The sequence below is a fragment of the Dinoponera quadriceps genome, unplaced genomic scaffold (genome assembly GCF_001313825.1).
Source record: "Dinoponera quadriceps isolate SergipeBrazil2010 unplaced genomic scaffold, ASM131382v1 scaffold3290, whole genome shotgun sequence".
NCBI classification, from domain to species: Eukaryota; Metazoa; Arthropoda; class Insecta; order Hymenoptera; family Formicidae; genus Dinoponera; species Dinoponera quadriceps.
Genome location: NW_014558496.1, coordinates 407,884 through 431,884, shown reverse-complemented (window position 1 = coordinate 431,884; position 24,001 = coordinate 407,884). Strand labels below are relative to the sequence as shown.

General features: G+C 45.8%; 1 protein-coding gene across 1 annotated transcript in view; it reads right to left on the bottom strand.

The window, feature by feature from the left end:
• Nucleotides 1-24,001, bottom strand: part of LOC106749890 (cysteine-rich secretory protein 2-like) — a 62,636-nt gene that overhangs the window by 6,659 nt on the left and 31,976 nt on the right. Inside the window, exons 2-5 of the mRNA XM_014629805.1 lie at nt 13,254-13,351; nt 10,054-10,190; nt 2,944-3,089; nt 1,815-2,021 (exon numbers count right to left, since the gene is read on the bottom strand). Of these exons, the coding sequence (XP_014485291.1) occupies nt 1,815-2,021; nt 2,944-3,089; nt 10,054-10,190; nt 13,254-13,335 (572 nt within the window). The 5' untranslated portion in view covers nt 13,336-13,351. The remainder of the gene's footprint in view (nt 1-1,814; nt 2,022-2,943; nt 3,090-10,053; nt 10,191-13,253; nt 13,352-24,001) is intronic.

Genomic DNA, 24,001 nt, shown 5'->3' with positions numbered 1-24,001 from the left:
CACGTTACGCGAGACGCTGAAATACTGGGTCGCGGATGACTAACGTTCCTTTCCATTCACGAGGTACCGACATCGTCATATTTCCTTAAACGCGAATCTTCCGAGCTACTCTTAGCGTAGTAGCGTGTCCGTAGCACGTCCGTGGCCTAACCTGTGGGAATTCGATGAAGAGAAATCGCGTGTGAAATTCTACACTTCGAATGGGAAGCGTGAAAAACAAAGGCGTTGTCTCTCGCTGTCGCGTTTAAGGCAGTTGATCCTTAAAATTAATAAATTCATTTTCTCCAGAATCTTTTGCAAATTTTTTCAATCAGCATAATAATCGAAACGCGATCTACACTTTCTTTGTCACCAGTATTTTGGCTTTCTCAGTGTATTTGTGATTTTCGTTGGTAAGTCGCGGCTGCTACGTGGAATATATAGGAATATATAATGAAACACTTAGGAGTTTCTCTCCTCGAAGAATAACCGCTCGATTTTCCCGGGTTTAATAATTAACGAGTAACGCCGTTCGACACGGCATAAATCAGGCGGGAAAAATCGCAAGAAGCGCCTTGTGCAAGAGAATATTTATCACGACGAATATAGCGAAGTACCGTTCATTTCTGAAAAGATAATATCGATCACCTCTCTTTCAACATATTTTTCTTTTACAGCAACCCGTAACCTTTTGCAAGGATTCACGTGAAAATTAACTCTTTTTGTAGTAGAAAAAATTTCTGGAACACTCACTCATGTGTATATGTGTATGTGTGTGTGTGTGTATGAGAGGGAAAAGGCACGGTATAATTATTTGTACACTTAACCAGCGGCCACATTGCAAGTAGAGTTCCTTTTTCATAAATGTGCTTGCCGCCGCTAACTACTGTCGCGCAAAGAGTCGAATGTGCGCGTATTTTAATCAGGTTCTCCGCACATCCTTTCTTCCTTCCTTCCTCATCGCCGTCCCTCTTCCTTTCTCTTTATTTATTCTACCTCGTATTCTGCTTCGACAATCAGCTTTGACCTCTTTCCCTTTCAACGCACGAACATCGGTGTAACCAGGACCCGCTTTGACGACGTGCGCGCACGCGCGCGAGCTACCTTCGCCAAGTTTACGGTTAACCGTTTCAATCCACCGTGTTTCCCTCCGGCAAATTATTGCGTCAATTTCAAAGCTAATGAACTAAGTTCTGGCCCAATTGCAATCGCTGTTGCAGAAACAACCATATATCATAACAGTCGCGGTAAACGGCACACGCATCCCGCCAGTGAAAATAATTACACCGCGCTCCCGTGTGCCCTGATCTATGCAGCGTTAATACGCGAGTTCCGTTTCGCAGCAATAACGACTGAAATCTCGGCGATGTCTACCATTCAACCGGAATCTGCTTACGCTTCGTCGTATTTAACGACGTGTACTCGACGTTGATTTAACGGGTCTCGAATGGGGTCCTTCCGAGGGTTTCTTCGTGTTGTACGACGGCAGGAAGATTGTTCGATTTCATTTCGAGACTATCTACGATCTTTTCGTTTTTTATAATCGTTAACATAAAACTATCACGGAGATGAGCCATCGCAGATCTCCACGTAGTTCCCGCTTCTTTCAATAATTCATAAATAATAAGTCAAAGCAATGGTTGGGAAATTTTGCAGTCAGACAATTCTAATAGCCGAGTTAGGAAATTTGACGGTAAACAACTTCTAAATGACCTTATTACATTGCGTATCGCGGGACTACTCTGTGCCGCGGCTGATAGGTCGCCGTCGTATAACACATGTAAGGATTTATCGTTCTGTCGATGGCCCCTCCGATCACTCAGCATTACGCGTACCTTGGCGCATAGTTGCAGACATACATGTAGAAGTCCTTGCCAAGCGGACCCTTGCCGCCGGTGCAATGGCTCACTCCGCAACCGAGCAGATGCGTCGTCGCCCACACCACCTGCGTGTAATGGCCGACCTCGAGGATGTCATTCGTCGTATTGGCCCCGTACTTGAAGTCCTTGTACTCCATGTACCACATTCTGATGGGGAAGTTCCTGCAACGTTCCGACGTAGGACAATTCGGCGAACGATCTCGGTTCGAGAAGCGCTCGTGGTCGTGCGCGACGACGTATACAAGCTGTTTGCCGAGCTCTCTCGTCTCCCATGCCGTACTATCCGTGCGGATTCTAGTTCTAACTTCTGAAATTTATAGCTCTCCGCGTCTTACGAGAGGAAAGGAGCACGTCCCCCGAATTTTCCGCGATGTCGCACGGAGCGTGCGATCGATTCCCGAAAGAAACTCGATCGAGTCTTAATCTTTCGCGCCATCCGAGAACGCCGTATCGAAAGTGTCTCACGAAGCTTTCTTCCTTAATTTTATTATTATAGTTTTCAAAGTTCTCTATAAGGAAAATGAGGAAATGCATATAAAAGAAAAAAAGGCGTGGCAGCGTCTTCCCGCATTCAAATCTAAATCTAAACCGGTCGCCGCCACTTTTCACACTGACTTAAAACTCATGAAAGTCGTTTCTTATAAGATTAACGATAAAAATTTTATCAGTTCCTCTTATCATTAATTTCCCGAAATTTAATTCATTGTCAATTATTATGAAATTAATAGTAAAAGTTAATAAAGTGATTTCGTAAAATGAAATTTCGAGTTGTATCGGAAATTTGGAATGGCGCCCGTGACAACGTTCTTGGAACGCGAGGGTTGGAAAAATTCGCGCCGGCGATCTTCGCCGTTGATCCAACAGGCGGAATTACTTGGCGCGTTTTCGCCTTAGAAGACAACTTTAACGCGTAAATAACCGAGCCGACGATTCAGCGATTAACGGTACATCCGCGGACGGACCGCCGCATATTTCCGCGGAATAAAGTCTCGCGCGCGCGTTCCGGAGTTGCACCTGTGCAAATATACCGGCTGCCAGCGCAAACTCGCTAACTAGAAGTAAACAAGATTTAATAATATCTCACCAGAGCGTGCGACCCGTGCTGATGAAAATGTTTTGTCCACTCTGGCCGAAGCCGTCCAGGTACAAGCCAGTTGCATTGTCGTGCACTAAGCCGAGGCAGCGATCGGCCCACCTCTGCGCCGCCTTCGCTAAGCCCGGATGCCATTTCTGAAACGGGACGAGGGATTCGGAATTATCGGACATGCCCGAATAAACGACGCTTTATGGTACACAGGGAGAGTCCTGGGACGAAGCGCCGTTATGGCCCGCCGAGATATCAAAGACCGAACTGGGAGAAAAATGTTTCGATGGCGTGTAGCAAATTCAGAATGATGAGCGTATCAAAAAATATCCTCTCGCGAGCTACACTTCGGAGGCTCGTTTAACTGCGGGTGGACTTTGGACGGGGCTTCAAAGGTGAGGAGATTAGTCACTCTCGAGATCTCTCGAGAGTGAAGCCTCACCCCGAAATGAATGAGGATACTGCCACTCGGAATCGCGAGAGTGAATGTTCGAACTTAAACTTAAAGTGGATTCTTAACTCGCTCCAAGTTTGAATTAGGACACACCGGCGAGTGTTTTTAAGTCATTTCTATGACGGTGTCATAGAAATCATCGAAAATTCGCTCTTCAGTTTCGAATGAGAAATTGGAAAGGCTAAATACAGAATCAAACGGCGAGGTTCACGTAAGCAGCTTCCGCGTGTCAAACTAAACGTTCGATGGAATTTCCAAGCCGACGGTAAGATCGGAGAATTTCAACCCGGGGAACCGCTCGGATTTCAAGCGAGAGCCGGCTGTCGCTCTTTCGATTTTTTTCGAGCGGGAAGATAATAAAATGAATTTTCACCGGATAGGAATTTGCAGAAGCGACGGCTCGGTGTTGCATGCCGAAGATTCGTCGAGAAAAACGCGCGCAGTTAAAATCCCGGGTTAAGGGAAGGTTGCAAATTGACGGCTCCGCTGGAAACAGTCCGGCGATTCCACGCGGCAGCGCGGTGTGACGCGTTGCGTTCGGAAAACGCTCGAAACTTCATTAGAGAATATATGTGCGACAGTCACACGGTCGCAGTCGTGTTTGCGGATGCGGAAAGTTTCCGCGCATGCCGCGCGCGCTGCGATTGTAAACTCGTAGCGAAAGTTCCCCCCGCGCGACTTCGCCGCGTCTCCGTAATCACTCGTTATATGCAAATATAACGCGCTTCCAAAGCCATAACCGTCCTCGGGGAGTTGGGCCGAACACCCGGGAGTTTCTCGCTCGCGTGAGAAGACGCTTCCTATCCGCCTTTCTCCTCGGTTCTTCATATTTTCTCGTTACGAGGTTGATACCGTCGGGAATATCGTGCGATTATCGCGATCAATTCTCCTCCCGATGAATGAAGCGCGCGTGTGAAGATCGCGGCGGTGCAATCGGCGCGACTACACGCGAAGTAAAAAAGAACGAAGGTGGGGAAGGGAAGAAAAGGAGGACGCTCGAAAATTGAGCCGGCGATGCCGCGATATTGCATCCTGTGCCTACATTAAATCCGAGGAAGAAGTCGGGACCTACCGGGCGGGGATCCTCAATCAGCGGCGCAACCTTGATTTATGCGTTTCGAGGCGACTGCTTTACTTCCTCACTTGCAAACTCGACGCTCCGAGTTCTAACCGGTGGGGAACGTCGCGCAATATCCCGTCCAGCACGACACGAAATTACACGTTTCGCTATCGTCCCGCTCGCGTGTATGGAAAAATTCTGGCCGAGTCGACGTTAACGCGCCGAATGCCGCCGTCTCTCATTAAGTCAGGTATGAAGCGTAATTGATGGAAAGAGGGGTGAGATAACGAAGTGGGTAAGATGGATGACGATTTGCTGATTTTCCCAAACTCTTAACTCGTCTTGTCTGCATGTACGTCTATCTTTCCTCGCGAGATTAACAGATTCTGAAAAAAATTTTAAGTGACCGGCATTCGAATTTATTGACAGGTTCTTCAGTTTAGATGCAGACAATAGTCAAGGTTTTAGCCACTCGGGAAAAAATTGATCATTATTCGGACGTTAATGACGAGAATGAGGAAAAATCGGCGCGAACATTAAAGCTGTCATCTCATCCCTGTTGCCTCTAATTGCGTTTGAAAAATCGACAGTGCAGCCGAGCCAATTAGCCGAAGAGCTGATCAAACAAGGTGTAAGGTACACACGCGTCTCGAATCGCGCGTTTATGCAGTGCGTATCTTTGGTAATTTGATCGGCTAAGTTAAGTTTTCGCTGAATCGACGAGAATTAACGCGATCATCGACGGTGTTAACAACGAGCTCGGTTTCGCGTATCGTGAATTCACGTTTCGAGCGGATATCTAATTATGAGATGATTGTTAATCACGATTTTCTCTCTCTCTCTCTCTCTCTCTATATATATATATATATATCCGTCTATCTATCTTGCGACTGTCAACCCGGACGTTTCGGTGAGTTCGCGGTAAAATCTCAAGTGACCTCGACGATACGATGCAGCGGTGCAGCGTCGTTACCACCCGACTTCCTTTCCCGCTCATCGACGCCGATTCGTCAATAAAAAGATCCCCGATACCGGCGATCCCCGCTCTCGCTCGAAGCCGCATCGCGGCTCGAGTCTCGCCGGAGAAGCTCCCGGGTAACAGTCGCATCTACGACGTAAACTCCTGCCGAAGGTAGCTTTTACGGTGCGACGTCGTCGGTAGTTTCCGCAGGGAAAGAATTTAAGTGGGAAGTCGTGTAACTTATAACCAAGCTGGAGATTGGCGGCGCGAAGGAAACGACGAGTAAACGGAGAGAAGACCGAGGAGATAGTCTGACCACGTAGACACCTGCCCCGTCGCTCTCGAACATACAGGATGCTTCGAAAGAAAACTCACGGCCGGCTGTAAGTGCCGAAATGGGCGAGGCGAAATTCATGCGGAACATTTATCAAAGTCCGGACGGCGAGCGAAGTTCCCGCATTTGAGAGTCCAATGACGGCGCCGGGCTTCCGTCCTGCTATGTGTAAGAAAGAAAGAGAGAGAGAGAGAGAACTCGTCGTTATTGTCATAAAAAAATATATCGGAGTAAATCGTATTAGAGTTGACGCGTTATTTCATTTCGTATGTTTTTTTTTCTCTTTTTCGCGCCAACATCCCACGCTTTTAATTCTGTTTTTCCTCATCGTATCTGTTTACTTTTACGAAATTAATTGGGGCTCGGCCGTGTTTTTGCGCCGTGTATTTATCTCCGTTAAATTATCGGTCGCGATAAATATCGCATTTCATCCTGAAACGTCCTGTAGCCACGGTATACAACGTGCGTTGTGAGAAACAACTGAAAGCGGGTATAATATACGTAGTGCAGGAGGGGATGGGAGAAGGGCGTGCGCGTGTTTATGTATATATGGATCGGATAATAACGTCGATGCACGGCGGAAATTGAAATCTTGCGCCGTCGACGCGACGGCGGACCACGAGAATTCAGTTTTCTGGATCAAGCAAACCGCTTCGTAAGGTAAATCTCACGGCGACGGCGAGGCATGCCGGTATTAAACGCGCGCACTGCGCGCGTTTAACATTCGAACACCGGACGCTCCGCGTCGGGGGAAATTCAAATATTTGACTGGAGTGGAGAAATCACGATTACATTTGCATAATATAAGCGCGCTCGCAATTATAAACAGCGCAATTTGTTTCATTTGGATTTATTTGCGTTTGTTCATTTGTTTGCCTTGCAAATGCGCGCGCGCACATGCTTTGTCGCGATGATTCACGCGAAGTGCAATTAAAGCGTTCGTTGATCGAACGTTCCATCGCTTCCGCCGCGCGTCTTATTGTGTTTCATCGCGCGAGAAGGGAGAGACGCGTACGTTACTCTACTGACAATTGTTTACGGCACATGCGCTCGCTAATTCCCGACAATTTTCCCAGAGGCGCGCGGAAAATCGCGGAAACGAGCAGATAACGAGCGCTTTCGCCGCTTAATTTTAATCAGTCCAATTAACGGGGCCCCGTTGTGCCCCCCGTTCTGCCGCACGAACTTGCCGAAAGCTCGAATTAAACGTTGCGCCGCGCGCGCACGCGAGAGTTGAATTACGTTTCCGTTGTTTTTGCGTTGCGCCGGCGGTGCTTTCGCTGCGTCTCGCGCGGATGATTGCCGCCCTCGCCTGCCGCCACCCCTCCCCCCCGCGCTCACGATCACCAATCGTTTCTTCAACGTTCCTCGTGTGAATTTCGCGAATTTTCACGGGGAACAAATCGAGTCCTCGTTTCCACGCTTTCCAATTAGTAGAGAGAAAGCACGAAAACCAACGTACCATTTTGTTTTTAGGCTTTAAAGCCCTATTTGAGGGTATACAATTAAAATTTATGTACGTGGATGAAAACCGACAACACTTCTCTGCCGAAATATATGACAGTATTATGAAAATTATTTCATATCTACTTAATAAAAGCTAATAGCAAATAACTATTTTTTAAGATGTTTGAAGATTGACGCTTTTAGAAACTGAGCCCGAAAACCGACATTCCCATGACATACCTACAGGAAATTATCGAAAAAATAAAATAAAAGCAAATAAAGTTTATACCATTTTATACGTTTACTGTACAGAATGAGGCAATAATTATTACCGTCTTGGATATCGATGAATATTTACTTTTGGAGCAACACCTCAGAACAACTTTGGCTTTGACATTGATTTATATCATCGAAACACCGTTCTCATAAACTCATTGGCAACTATTTTAACGTAATGGCTCGATTATATCCTATGCAAGAATTTCATGAGAACGAGTGACAGGCGTTGCTCTTTTATACATTACTTTATGAACTTTATTTGCAAACTTTTGCTTGAACAAATTCCGCCGCCTTCCATATACCAGAGATTGCTTAAAGGAGCGTGATTTTTACAATATACGTCAAAGTCAGGGTCGTTTTGTGGTGCTCCTCTAAAAGTAAATATTTATCACGGATGCACTTGTGCGCGGCACGGGTGCCGTCCTCTCCGCATGTTAGCATGGTGGTTCGCAACGCGAGTTAACACGAAAACAAGCATCGTGTGACGAGGGTTTTGGATAATGCCTGGATTTTGCCGCTGTCGCTTAGTCCCCTCCAAAGTCGAGAATATCGCGATACTCGTTTTCGCGTTCGCATGGCGCGTTACATCGCGAAACTTACCGCATTGTGTAAGTTTCGATTAAGATGGAGATTAAATAGCGCACGTCGTCGATCGCGATTAATCGCTCCCGAGGGGAGGGGTAACGATTTATCGATTCGAGGCAATCGACGACGTGAGAGAAAGAGAGAGAGAGAGAGAGAGACGCGGCGGTGAGCCAGGCGGCACGGAAAAATTCTATTTGGAAAAGTGGAAAAGTGACGACATATTGTCGAAGGCGCGTCGCAAAGAAATGCGAATCCGCGAGAATCGAACGGAACCTCAAAGAGACGGCGGAGACGCGCCGGCATTATTCCGGGGGACGGAGCGAAACCGTCGGTTTACGACGCTTCGCGCGAATTACTCGCGAATTCCTCGCGAAATGTCCTCCCCGCGCGTCGCCCCGAGGACGACGATCGTATTCGCACGAGCCAACGTCGCTCGGATTCGACGGATTCCTCTCTCGCTCTCCGTCTTTCCGCCTCTCTTCTTCTTCTTCTCTCTCTCTTCTTTCTTTCCTGCTACTTCGGACGTTGACTCGGCCGAGGTCATATTCGTCAACGGCCGGGGCAAATTTGCCCCGAGGATCAAGCAGGCGGCGCTCACAATGGCAGGATTCTCGCGAATGCATCTCTCCGCGTCTCTATTTATACTATCGATAAAATTGCCCGAGTCCCCGTACATATATATATATATATATTTCATCGGGCGCGAACAAAAGAGCGCCGTCGCGGGTAGATACAACACAATGACAAGTATATCAAAGCTCTCTCTCCCACGTATCGACTATCGGGGCTGCACCGCCAACGGTTGTAACGACGGCGAGGCGCGGAAACGACGGCGGCGGCGGGCAGCGCAAAAAAGCACCAAGCGTTTGTGAAATATCGCGATGACCTGCGATGAAATTTATAGAAAGGTGGTTATCGCGGCCGCGAAGGTGAACGTCCCGATGAAGCGCGTTAACGTTCACCTCCGGCCCCCTTCTCGCCCTCCGCCCTCAATCTCCCCTCCTTTCGTCCCTCTTCCTTGCCTACCCCTACCCTCCCTTCCGTGAAACCAATTTTACTTTGATGCTCGGAATCGCGCGGACGGGCGCGCAGCGTCGATCAACGGAAATAGGATATATCGACTTCGTGTTCCGCGACAACACGCTCTCGCGTTTACACTTTCAGCGCTCCCCCTCGTCCGCCCCGTTGTAAGCACTATCTTTATAAACTGTCGATCAGTTAAATCCGCGACGTAGCTTCACCACGACACGGAGTGTGACGACCTCCTCGTGAACTTATTCGTGACAGACTTCTCTTTCTCTCTCTTTCTTTCTCTCTATCTATCTGTCTATTTATCTATCTATTTATCTCTGCCTGCCTCTTTTCTCCCCTCTCGTCATATTTATACAGGGTGTCTGAAGCCTGTTCTCGATACCCGTGAAGTCGAGGAAAGTCACACGCCATTTTGCAAAATTCGGAATAATTAATGAGGAATTATCGCGAATTTTGCAAAATGATGCGTGACTTTTCTGTGCTTAATTTCACCCCCGCTTCAGTTTCTACTTGCACGTCACACGGATCCCGGGCAAATTATCGGACACCCTGTATATTTATTCGTGTGAAACAAGCTTGAGGGTCTCGAGACTGACGCGTCAAATTCTAAACACTCTTCCCTGGCGAATTTAAAATTGGCGTTTTACCATGAAGATTTAATGCGGACTCGTCGCGCGATGTGTCTCAAAAACCACATTGAATTCTAATGTCGCCGTCTAACGAATTTAGAATTTATTTTATTCGACGTGAAATTTCGGCGAAAAAGTCGCGTCTCGGTGTTCGAATTTTCGCGACACAGTCTCCGACGAGTCTGGAGCTCATTTTTCTCCGCAAAAATTTCATTGAAACTCGCCGCCCGGTGTCTCAGAAGACGTTGAAACTCGCGCGATAAAGCCCCGCCCGAGGTGACCCGAGACGTCGCTCTTGTTAGGCGGGAATATGAATGGAGTTCTTCTTACCATGACGAGCATGTTGGCGGCTGCTGGCTTGACCTGCGTGCGAAAATAATTGTGTGTCTCCACGATCTTCTGCCGCACCTTACAGCTGGTGGTCCTTATTAACCTGACGGGGACTCGGTCGCCGTACAATCGTGGCGCTGGAAACAAAAAGGAAAGAGACCTCCTTCCAATAATCGACATCTGTCGCCGAGACGAGAGCTCGGCTCAGGGCTCGACTATTCCCGACGACTGCCTATTTTCTCCCCACGACGGACAAAGCGAAACCCTTGACCGGAGAACCCGAGGATCGAACGATTACATTTCGCTCGCCGGCGAGCGTTTTTAAATCGAGACACATTGTAATGCGCAGTGACAAGGCGAGGGGAATGCAAAGAGATATACAACGGAATCGAGCGAGTTCGTGACTCTTCGTCACGAGCTTTATCAGGCGATATCGAGACTCACTGAAGCGATCAAGGCGCATTCTCGACAAGCGTTCTCTTAACCCTTTGCACTCCAGCCTAGTAATGCATAGAGGCTATTAGTTCCAAGTACATACCTATGATGTAGAAGAAAAATAGAGTCGTTTCAATAAAACAAAATTTTTATTTCTTAGCTATTTTATAACAAAACATATTCTAACTTATATTATAAAAGAAAAACATAAATTTTAGGACTTAAAATTTCCTAAAGTGCCGAGGCAGCAAAACAACCATGTCGCCGCTACGGCGACAGCGGAGTGCAAAGGGTTAAAATAGTTATAATATAAAATGAGTTTTTTTTTTAAGAATTTGTTGAAACTTATGCTATATATTGATTTAAAAAACTATATATTGATTTGAAACTTGTGCTATATACTGATTTAAAAATATGGACTGATTATTGGCGCAATTAGGAATAATATCCGAAATACATATACATATGCATAATTTAAACACTTATACACTTCTTCCTATTATATGCGCATCTTTGTTGGATCAATTAATGCGTAAAAAGCATTAATAAGCATTAAAAGCATTAATAAGAAAAATCAAAAATTAATTAATCAAAGATTAATTTTCAGATTTGCAATATTGTGTATATATATATATATATATATCTCAACGTCGTTTCAAATTAACATTTACTTTTTAGATAATGAAACGAATGGTATATAAGAACGTAATTTTGTTTGATAAATACTAGATTTACAATAGACGAGTAGCATCCTCTTGATACGTCATTGAAAATACGGCACTCTGCGATACAAAAATACTTCAATATTCGACTATCGAGTCAAATCGTCAACTCTCGCAACTTCCCTCTCTTCTTTATCGGAAATTTATTTCGGAAATGCTCTTTACGAGCGCCCGATTTAATAAATATTCGTCGATATTACATATTAATAACAGCTTACAATTCCCAAGTGATAAGCAGCTTATCGACTTCTGCGAATGCTCGAAAGAGGAGAAACACTCGCTGTCTTCGGCAGTTATTTATTATTATTTATTATTATGCTTGCTACCATGTTTCCACGGTTGACTATTCACGATCACCGGGGAAAGCCGTCGCGTTTCTTATCCGGGCAACGCGAGAGTTTTCGATCGACGTGTCTCCGACAGCGGTACGTATTTATTTTGAGGAGACAGAGGAGGATCGCGAATTTCTTACGGGAAATCAGCCGGTTGCAAGCACGCGCGGCGAAACAAGCGCGTGTCTTCTGCAATCGCGACGTGAGGCCTCCGTAGCTGTCGGGGGGTCTCCCGACTGGAATCGATTTTCCGCTTGCTCGCGACGCGCCGGAAGCTCTCTCTCTCTCTCTCTCTCTCCGATCGTTTCGGGAATCCGAATACCCGTGATGAGATAACGGCAGAAAAACGGGAACGTTCCGATCGAATCCGGGCGTCTACACGATGGGCTCTCTGACCCGTATAATATAACGCATCTCAAACCAGCCAAGTACGAAGACTCGCCGTGAAAACTTCGCGAACTTCCATTTCTTAAACGTGACACTCGGAGTGCGTAAGAATACGGAGCGGGCACAAATCCGGAAACCACGGATGTGACGTGAGGATACAACGCTCTCGTATGGTCTTGTGTTTTAAAAACGCGTGATGGCGCAACGACAGCGTTGTTTTTGCACCATCATGTGCCGCGACCTTTTCGCTGTAACGTCACGATTCATATCTCAGCTCATTACGATTTTTCTCAGACTGAAAAAAGTGCGTTCAAATAATATTTACTCGGTCCGGGTAAAATAATACTCCGATACTTCTTGGCAAATATTTACTAGAAGTTGAAATAAATAATTGATTATATACAACATGATATTTCTTTCGTATAAGTACACATTTAGTTGTATGCGTTAGAACAATTACGACAAGTATTAAAATCATAATATTGAACATATGAGAATTTGATTCTGGAAAATATTTACTGGTAGGAAAAATTGAAATTTCTAGTCACTTAGGTTTCTCTTCGATGGAAAAGATGTATCGCATAATTCCAGTGAATATTCCTTTAAATTTAGAACGATTTTACACTTGCATTCAGTAATTCATTTACAAATTATTACGTTCAAATAAATATTCTTTGCAAGCTATTTAGGAGGTTATAAGATTTGTGTCAAAAGGCAAGTGTCGTATTTTCAGTTGCACATCAAGAGGGCTACTTATAAATTTGATATTCATTAAGCAAAATTATTTCGCTATTTAAGCAGTAATGTTATTTTAAATACACGCACAAACCATATTGAGATAAATATATATATATATACAATTTGTAGGAAAATCAGTAAAACATATAATACCTCTAACGGCAAAAATTAACTAATTATTAAAACATAATATTTCATGTGAAAAATCCTTTCTTGCGAGAAGATTATTTTTCTCTTGAAGAAAGAAGCAATGAACTAACTTGACGATCCTAATCGATATTACTTCCCATCTATTTCTAGATAAATATCGCTTAAATATAACGTCACGATGTTACAAATAGAGGGCAAACCCGCCACGTAGATATTATCGACGTTACTAATATTAGTACCGCAGTAATATTAAAACCGTGGGCTAAACGATATGCGTGGGGAAATTTCGATTACTTTGAATGCGAGCTACGGTCGGCCTTCTCAAGCTCTGTATCGTTTTTTAAGCGGCTTACTTCGGGAATTAACATTTTTCCGTGATAAGCGCGCGAGGTGCTTACTAATGGGAAGGGGGGGGGGAGGGGGGAGTGTTACTCACTGGGTTTGCTCCTGTGTATTTTTCGCGGTACAGCGGCTGGCAGAGCCAGAGCTATTAAGACGATTATCCAGAGCCACTTCATTGTTTCCGTTCAAGAGCTGAAACATTAAACAGAGCCATTCAATATCCCGAGTTTCCGTTGCATTGATAATAGAGAGGATGCTAAGAAAAAAAAAACACGGAGAAGAAGAAGAAGAGGAAGAAATAGTAGACAGCTATCCGTTCAAACTTCCGGATCACGTTGAAGAATTCACAAACGACAAAGAAAGTTTCCGCGAAACCGTGCGGGACCGGAAAGGGGATTTTCCTGTTATTTTGCGATGTTGTAAGCGATCGAAAAGGAAGGGGGGAGGGGGACCTCCCACGAGCTGCGAATAAACTCCGTTGGCGCGAATAAACAAGCAACCATCGTGGTGTGTTTTGATTTTCGCCCGAGCTTTTCGCTGAGATTTTCGCTCCGGAACCGACGGACGAAATTGTCGTTGATCCTCCGGCCCGGAGATGCGAAGGAGGGAACACCCGAGTCCATTAGAATTCCCGCCGAAAAGAGCGATCGCTTTTAAATCGTTCGAGAAAAAGCGCGAATAAAGTTCGCGCGCGCGCGTTTTTTCCCGTTCTTTTTCACTTCCTTTTTCCCCGCCGTGTACGATTGCACAGCTCGATCGTTCCCTCTGCACCCCTCCGCGCCTCCTATTTCCGCCCCCGCGATCTCGTTACTCACTCGGCCACCGAACTTTTCCGACATGGCGTGCACACATGCGCGTGGNGGGGGGGGGGGGGGGGGGGGGCCTCGGCGGCGCGCGACACGACTTTCCCACCTGTGTGCGGCTCATTAATCACCATTCGCCTCGTCAACGGCGAATTTCATTATTTCTCGCCCGTGAAACTAGGTGTCCACGGGGCCGCGCGTTATCAACCCTCCCCCCGGCTATCAACGGCCGACAACGCCGCCGCTGTCATGAATAGCAGCGCGCGGCCTTCGCGCGGTGGTAAACGTCAAAGGCAAATGGCACTACGAAGACAGATTACGTTTGAACGCTATTCGCATTCGCCCGCGAGCCCGGGCACGACCCGCGAGATCTCGGGTCTCGCGCGGTGCAAAACAATAAAATGCTCGCAATTAAGTTCGACCGGCGGTAGTTCGCGGCTATTCCCGCGATTTAGCCCGAGTGTGTTTTCTGTGCGCGGCCGAAAATTTCACCGTCGCGGAAATCCGGCAGTTGGATTCGCCGAACGTTCCGCGGTCGGATCGGTTCGCTCGTTCGTTGAAACGTTAATGTCCATTACGGCCCACTCGTCTGGTTGCGTTAACACGAATAGATATTTGGGAATGTGGAAGGAGATTGCTTGATTTCTCAGAGGATACATGTATATATTTAATGACCTAATTATACAAAAAGTGCTAGGTTTAAGGAAACGCAATTATCTATTTTTGTCCACTTTTCAGCCGCTGTAATTATTTATATTGTACGAAAGACACGAAAAGTTTCCAAATGATTTCAAAGGTAATAAGTACTTTCAAGTGTATGAATGAACTATGAATACCCCAGTGATTAAAATGCTTGTTCCGATTGTTAAACTTCCCCGACGAGCGATATTCGAACATGATTAACGTGCGGATTAAATTATCTATTATTTATGTATGACGATTGTAGTAATTATGACTGCAATAATCATGATATCATTTTGGCGAAATTAATTTTCGATCCAGGACTCACACACAGACACGGGGATGACGTCTCATGCCAATTATCGCATTTTCAGTATCGCGAACGCGCGCAACTGTAAAATCACTTTCTTACGTCTCACTGTGTCGAAATTCAACGTCGCCTAATGAAAAATCTTGAATTCGCGCGGAAATGTTATTCGCTCGACGCAGCGGCATCACATCGGCTTTGAATCACACTGACCTAAAATCTTAGCGCGAAATTTCGCGAAAAAATCGCGGGAACGCATCTGCATGGCCGAACAATGCGAGTTTTAATATCTCCCCTCAGCCACTTTAAATGATGGGGCCAAAGTTCGCGTGTATTCCTCATCTGTCCTGCATGCGAAGACTTTGAGGACCTCGCGGAGGATCAAAAGAATGCAAAAAGGTTCGGCCATGCCGAACGACATCAAAGACACATTTTGTCTTTCCTCGGTCCCGCGCACATTCTTACGTCCCCGCTACTTTTCCCTCTTTTTGGAATATCCTCTCCCGTCTTGCGAAAGAAAGTTATTCCGACTCTCTTCCTCTGGCCCCTCCCGTCGCCCCTCCTTTCTCGTCCCTCAGACGAGGCGTATGCAAAATAGTTTAAGATAGGCGATACATATGGATGGCCCTTCGCACGTTTCTCCCGCCGATTAGATTTTGATCGCTCGGCCTTGAAACCAGGGAAACGGAGGAAAAGCGTCCGCTTGCTCGATATGAGACGTGCGACGATATGAGACGGCTGATATACCGAAATTATCGTCTGCCGTCGTCGGACGGTGAGAATCAACCTTTACGCGTGTGAAAACGCGTCTGAATTCAGCAGAATAAGCAGCTTACTAAGCGCTTTGTGATTATTAATCTATAATTGGAGTATTCTTTTTAATCTTCCGTAGATCTAGGAGAATGTGCCGATCGGAAACAATAAGTAACGGCAGAAGATAATGTGACATGCCGCATATTCCTTTTTTTTTTTTTTTATAACACGCCAAAGCCCCGTGACGAATTCGCCCGAACGCACGCGGAGATTCCAGTTGGATTCCGGGCAGCGGCATTAAAATCGTAGCTGGCGAAGGCCAGCACACACTATCGACTCATGGTTTCTCGAGACTGCGGGAAACACTAATGCGAGCTGACCAAGCATTCGAAATTTGGCACAGGCTGGTACTATTTGCTTCGACATACTAAAGCACACGACGTGCGGGTGCTCGAGTTGTAATAACTATTCGCAATTTTGTCGGACGTTAGCCAGTTGCGCGTGTTTCGGGGGAACAAACAAAACAACACGACTGATAGCAGCGGAGTTTCGGCAATCCGCGAATTTCCCGAAATGGGCGTTACTGCGCCCGTTCCACGGATGGTCTTTGGATTGGATCGTGCTTTAACTCATAATTTTCCGAAAGCACCTTCGACACCTCGGCACTTCCGTTTTAAAACCGGATCTTCGACTTGGCTGAGTGTATCGGTGCTTTCCAGTTATTTCGTATCAAAATATGTGTATACGGGCGTTATGAGAAAAAAAAAACGAAATGCTTGTGTCGGAAATTTTACGATTAATTTCATTTCTACGTTTACCCTGTGTATATCGAAGTAATGGATAAATATAATTTATAATGACAAGTTATATAATATGAGAATAATACTTTGTTTTGGCCGTGTATATTAGTTTGAGGACACGCCATTTCGAATCTTTATTTTAAAAATTTACCATTGAAAAGAACGACCTCGAAAGTTCCAAAATTTCAATATTTCAACATTTTTGTAGAGCTTTTACGTTTTTTTTTTCCAATTTTAAGTCGACCTTGTTACATCTGCTATCTTGAATGTAAAATTGTTAAGTTCATCATTGAATAGAGCGACCCCAGAAACTCTTTTAAATATCCAACTTTAGAAATATCGAATTATCAGAGAAACATTAAAATGCAGTATTACGTTCCCGCTAGTTTCGGCCACTTTTTGTGAACGCGGTATTGCGTTTCTGCCAATCAAGGGGCATTAATATTCGATTATCTCAATATTCAACCTTTGTTTTATTTTTATTCTTAGTTTCAATAAACAATATATTAATCTTTCAACTTTAACTGCAGATTTAACTGCAGATACAATATGTGAAATAATCAAATATAAAATAACTAATATAAATAAATAACGGAGATGAATAGGCATGTTGAAATAACAATTTTTCTTTATTTGTAATAGGATCTGAAAATTCAAGAGGGATGAAGAGGAAGGAGCTATAAGAGCAAAAAGCATAGTTGTGTGTCCGCGACAATGCTGCGCACCAATGGAGATTTAAATATGCATTCAGTGGAGTAACGGAACGTGACTCTTCAAGCGGAAAAATGACAAGAATATGTTGGTAAATACGGGACTTGCGGAATGTTTTGGGAGTGTTTGATCTCTCCGCCGCGCGCGCCATCGACTGGGCGACGACACACGACTGGTGGGGGTCGGCTTTGCCTATTGTTTTGATACTCTTGTACGTTGCGTACTTTCTCCGTGTCCAAGTCATTATGCATCGAGCCGACGAATGCCGAGCATACCAGGACGCGCGTGTACGAGTGAGTTACTTCCTCATTCTCGTAGATACCTGAAAGTTTCATTCCGGCCGCTTGTTGGCATCGCGCTCGTTAACGCGCGTTTCTCCGATCGTGTCGTAATTACGCGAGTGTTAGTGTATGTGTGTCAGTGCCAGTATTAGTGTCACGATGGAATATCCGGAGCAGTCGGTAGAATAGGATACTAGATCCGGAAATCAGGATGGAGGATGTGGCAGGACGGGCAATAATACATCGTACACTTCCAGGTATGTTGATCATTTATTATACACTTGATGTTTCCGATTTTAACGATTTGGACGCGTTCACCGACGACAGAAAAGATATCGATTTTGATCGATATAATTAGCAGCCTCTTTATGTGACGTTTGCGGTTGCGGACCTTTCAGGTTGCGAACGCAAAAACACCGCTTCGAAAAACGCCTTTCCAATATATCTTGTTCTCTCGGATTACGTTCGCATTCTACATCGTAAATGTGAAACCTTACTAACACATCTACTGTGTACAGCGAAATGAACAATATGTCCCTCCCCCTCTACCAAACCCGCAAGGATCCAACCACCTACTGTACACGGGACTATATAATGTGTGGTGCACACGCTCTCGTGGGACTGGCTGTATCAAACGATCACGCGCGAACGTATTTACTATACCTGCATGCGCATGCGTAAGTCAAATAACGAGTCGAGGAAGTGCGGATGCATCTCGATGAAGAAACAGATTCGGCTTAATAACATTCGAAGGATTACGGACTCTCTCTTGATTCTCGAGTTGCTAAACTCGTTATTATACGAATTTCCAATACGGCGCGTATCCACGAGTCCAATGCTCGTCACCACAGAGAACGCGAGACGTAAATTGCAATATTACAGTACATTTATTAAATTTCAGCAGCACATACACACACACATAAGGTGCGCAGTTCCGAGTATTATACCGAAATTACTCACCGACACACGCGTCCCTTTGCCGGAGCACACATACGTGCGTGCACATTCATAGCCGGGCAGCCGTGGGTTAGAGGGACGCGATGATATCAGAGTAAATTCCGCATTTATTGCGCGTTTGATGCATCGCGTTGTAGATATATACAGTTTATTTTAATGGGAGTGCGGTGCGCCTTTAAAGCGCGTAGTAGTACGAATGAAGAGAGGCCAGCCGTGTTGCCGACCGCAACGGCAGCAGTCGTTTTCATCGTTTACCTGAAATTCCTTTACCCTCTCTCCCCCCTCCCAACCTTCCACGTCGATCCACCTCTCTCACTCTCCGCTATCACTTATTCATTCTTCTATTACGTCATACTTGTCGCCGGTTGAATTTAACATTAATTTCATCGCCCGGTCAAAGTCCGGATATCACGGTGACGCGGTCGGATTTTGCACCGAATAGCTCCGACGGTTCCCGAGCTGTAATTAGCGTCTTCGCAATCTCGTGTGTGTGTGTGTGACTTGCATTAACGGTGGAACCGTGAACGACGGTGAATTAATGATAGCGATTGAGCGCCGTCGCGATCCATCCTGCGATTCGCGATTCCGGCGGGCGCGCGGCCGAGTTCGGTTAGTTAGTTATTGCGAACTCATTACACGTCACCTCGCGCTCTCCGGGAATAAAGAGGACCACGTGGGCGGGCGGACGCGTTCCTTTCAGAGTCAGAAGTGTACGAGGGGCTCGTCAATAATTCAGAGGGAATTTCCGGCTCTCCGGGATAAGCCCGTGGACGGCGTCGCATTTAATTTGCAACAAAGTCCGCGGCGAAGTACGACGCGCGCTCGCCTGTGCGTGCGGGCGGACGGGGGCGGCCGTGAAACATGCAGGGCGCAATATCGGCCGCGTGTAAATTGCTCATAAATATTTTCACTTAATTTCGCAAATCAAGCCGTGCGGACAACGGCGTCCAGTGGCCGCGCGTCGCGTAACGCATCGTCGAATAACGCCCGTTTATAATTAAAGCCGTAATCGTCGAGTAGCCGGCCGCGAGACAGAAATCGCGCCGTCGGAACGACGCGGTTTAAGTTGCGCTCGGCCCCGTTTATCGATAAGCGTGAAAAATCTCTTCTACTTTTTCTTTCGTTCCCCTCGTTCCCTTTGGATTGCGAGATACGTCTATTATAACATATCGCGTGCCGGAGATGCGAATCTGCTATGAACACGTCCGCTACGATGCTTGAGAACCGGAAACGTCGATTCGCGTCTTCGGGGAGACGAAACGCGGCATGTCTACTGGTTCCGTTTGATACCTTTTCAGGAGGGATAATTTTGTATAAATATATCCCCCCAAAAACACATTACTCGCGTGGAAACTTGCCTATCGGTTTTCCCGATTACTCGATCATCTCTGAAAATATTCGGCTCGAAGTGATCAGCGGGACGCCGAATATATGAAGGAAAAAAATAACCGTCCCGGAACCGTGTGGAGAATCACGATTCGTATCTGGGATTATTTTTCGCACACGCAAGGCGAAGCTCAGTACAGTTGTGGACAATAAGGTTGCCTGTTATTTACCGATGCAGTTCGGAACGCGGCCGATGGTCCAATGAGAGAGCTTGTGAAAAATTTCCGGGAAATCAGTTCTCGCACTGGACTATTGGTTGTGTTCCGAACAATAGCAAAAAAAGCAAAACAAATAGCGGACAATATTCACGACCGTGTTTGTTCTGTGAATGAAGTTACTTACAGCACGATAAATGCGATATGATAATAATAGTTGTAACACGAGGTAGTCGAATGGGGAACCGAGTTACGCTGAAACGACGATTAAGCCGCTTCATGCAGCGTTATAATTTGCAGAACGTTCTCTAAATATTAGTGCAATACATTTGCGTCGTTTGCCTCCCTCGTTGTGCGGTACAAAGATCGAATTACAGGGCCGCGAAAGACCTCTTTGACTCCGGCGTCGCGGTAGAAACGGGAAACTTTATCGATAGTTCCGCATTCTCCGCCATTAAACGCGGCTTTCGCATTCACCTGAATTCCCGAAGTATCTCACTAATGGTTATACTCCGGCTTTTGTGCGTTCAACTACGAACGAATCGTCACCGCATCGCCGTCGCGACGTTGCAACTAACGAAAGCATAAATCGAGTCATATTCGACCTCACCACCTATGTCCTTTTTACCCTTTCCCGGGCATTATTTTCCTCCTTTTTGTTTTGTGCTTTTAATTGAAAAGTATGAAAGTAACGTACACGCAATTCACAACCTGCAATCCGATCCGCAATCTGAGGCAGAGCAGAGCTGCAAAAGGCTGGAAACCTGCGATTGTGAAGTATCGTGTGGTGTATATTGAAATATCATTCCGTCGTTGTGCTATCGAAATTGTAAAACGATTTTTATCTCGCGGGTTATTTTCCGTTAAAACGCGAATGAAATCAATTTACAATTCTCGGAGAGGTGGAACGTATCGCCTGCGTGAAACAAAAAAATATTTTGTGTAACACGAGACAAATAAATATAAATTGAACGGGAAAGTTACATGAGAATCACAGAGGAGAATTCAAAAAACGGATCGTGCACGAAAATGAAAGTCCAGGCGATGTTTATTATAATAAACTCGCGCTCGTCTCGATCGGTGGGTCGATAACATTTCCGAGGGGCGCTTCAGACAATCCGTATAATAATTCGAGACCGAGTTTCGTTCGTGAGAGAAGACGTTCAAAGAATTAGAATTATGCTGGCACACAGAGAGAGAGACGGGGGCGGACTTACGTCTCTGAGTCCTCGAAATGTTTTCCATAAACCACACGACGCTCAAAGTCGCAAATAGGATCTCGTCTGGAATACCGCCGCGAATTACAGATCCGTCTAAAGTGAAACTTAAATCTATAAACTTATGCATCGCCGGATTGCGGGGAGGCTCATAGGAAGCACGAAAATTCCTACGAGAATACGAGTTCCGCCACCGGTGGCGCGCATCCCCGCGGCCGGATACCGCGTGTACTATTCCGCGTGACGACGTTATATACGCATATCTCCCGACGATTTCGGGATCTGCGAAGTAAATTGCAAATTTCCATTGTGCCGCGGGACGCGATGATCAAACAGCCGGTGGTGCGGCGCCAACGGGAGTGCCCGTTGGAAACGTTTTCTAGAAGTACTCTCGTGCATATTCATGGTGGTCGGCTGAGCACTCGATCGATTGCCGATAGACACCGCGAGCCAATATGAAGGCTAATTCCGGACGCGAAAACGTTGGCCACGAGATGGTCCACACGGAAGACGAGAATGGGAATGCAGCTACATACCGGTGGAAATTGAACGAGACGCGATAAAAGGAGTAGTGAAATTCGTTAAATGCGCGATGAGTCGTCGAAAATGCGCGTTCATTGTTCGTCGAGAGAGTAACGCCGGAACTGACGTGAGTATGAGCGAACCAACATACCCCCGTGTTTCTCGGCAGCGAACTATCGAACTCTGCCGGACCGGTACATAAACTTGGTCTACTGTATACGGTACTTGCAGCTGAAGCGGCAATTTGTGTTCGCCCGGCTCTGTTATTAGCGTCGTTTGACTTTTCATTGTACTCGGAGTTTCTATCTTCTCGTGAAAATATCAAGTAACAAATCAGCGATAAATATATTTCGTTATTTCACGATGTTGTATTATAGTATTTCGAGAATCTCGAACTTTTTCAATCATCCGGGATCTCGCGCCAGTCTCTAAAGTTAGGTCGTTCCGTGTCAGAATGAGGATGTACGATGAATATGCAAAATAATATGTAACTTCGATGCATTTATGTTATCTTTTCGATAATTTCCTACTGGTATCATGAGTGTGTCGGTTTTCGAGCCTACCCAGTCAACATCGAGCATCAGTTACACGACGACCCGCGTGGCGCGCGATCGGCGCGTAATAAATAAGTCAAAGTCGGCTCGAGAAGCCCATTAGTCGATATCTCGTCAAGGGCGAGCGAGCGAGCGATCGATCGACTGAATAATGAAACCCGCGTTACTTTTATCCGCATGAACGCCGCTTTTCGGTGGAACAACGAGCGATAAGAGAGAGAGAGAGAGAGAGAGAGAAACGCGTATCACAGCGGGCGGTAACATCGCGGCGGCGCGCTCATGCGAATTTATATTTTTATAACACGTTTTGCTGTCCATCGCAATTTCGAGAGTTATGGATTCACGTTGTTTCGAAAGTGAGCCTGAACCACGTGTGCAGCCGTAAAACCGTTTAGAATTCGGACGGGCTCGGCGGGCAATAATTTTTCATTTTACGGATGCGTGCGTTTATAACATTCCATTTCCCTTAATGCTACGAGGACACGTACGTACGTCGCGCAATGATTTTTGCACGAGGCCCCCCTTCCCCGCCACCGTTGTACAATGCATCGGTGCACTCAGCTGCGACGTTTTCCCATCGCATAAAGTGGAGGCCCGGGCGGAAGTGCGACGCCAGACATTTGCCGGCGGTCAGCTCATGTATATGCATCGCGGTTGGATGCTCGTTTGGTTGTCAATATCAATGTCAACTGGCTGTCCAAATTGTATCGCGGCCGGCGCTCTCCTTCAAGAGAGAGAGAGAGAGAGTGAGTGAGCGTTTCCGCATTGCTCTGACGGTGTTACGAGCACACACGTTGCTCAAGGTTGACGATCGTTTGTGCAATTTGCAATTCGCCGGCTTTACCTCTCAGCAATCTCGAGAATATCGACGAGAGCCCGAGATAGAGATAGAAGGAGAGAGAGAGATAATCACCGTGACGAAGGAGACGACGAAAAAATAGGTCGTATCAAGTCTATTTTCGCGGGAGGCCATATTAGGAAAATAGTAGTGCTGTTGTTTAACTTTGCACAACTCGGAATATGTGCACAGCTGAATGGAATGTTCAATAACGAAGAAAATGCAAGTGTACATATGTTCGTGCGTCATTTTAAGTTTGACGGTGATTTTACGCCTCTAGTTTTATGTTTCTAGTTTACTATCGGACAAACTACACCAAATACGTATGATTAAATGCATATACGTATATAACAGTCTTAAATCAATGATAGATATTCTCATATATAAGCAGAAATACTAGAATATTCTTGGAAGGTTTTTAGTCTTGAATTGCAAGTGATACTTGCATCGGTACAAATTCAATCAAGACTGAAAATCATTCGAGAAAAATTATAATATTCTTGCTTATATATGAGGATATCTTTTTTTTTTCGACACGTAACAGCAATTCGCACTGAATCTTCCTTTCACTGTCCGAAATTAACGAGGTTATAAGACGCGGGAGTTACGTGGAACTGTTTCCGCGAAAAAAAATTAGCGAATATTCACCGATATTATCGGTACATTACTGTTTTATTGATTCAATCGGTGACATTTTCACTGACGCGACTCAAGAGAGCAGAGAGCAAGAGTTCAGCGAGAGGGTGCGGTTTCGCGAGGGGAGCAGTTGAGGGGAAATAAAAGCCCAGACGGAGGGCGAATATTGCGGTCTCTTCGCTATGCTGGGACGGGGGAGGAGGGGATGCATCGGTTTGCTATTATTCTCTCTCTCTCTGCT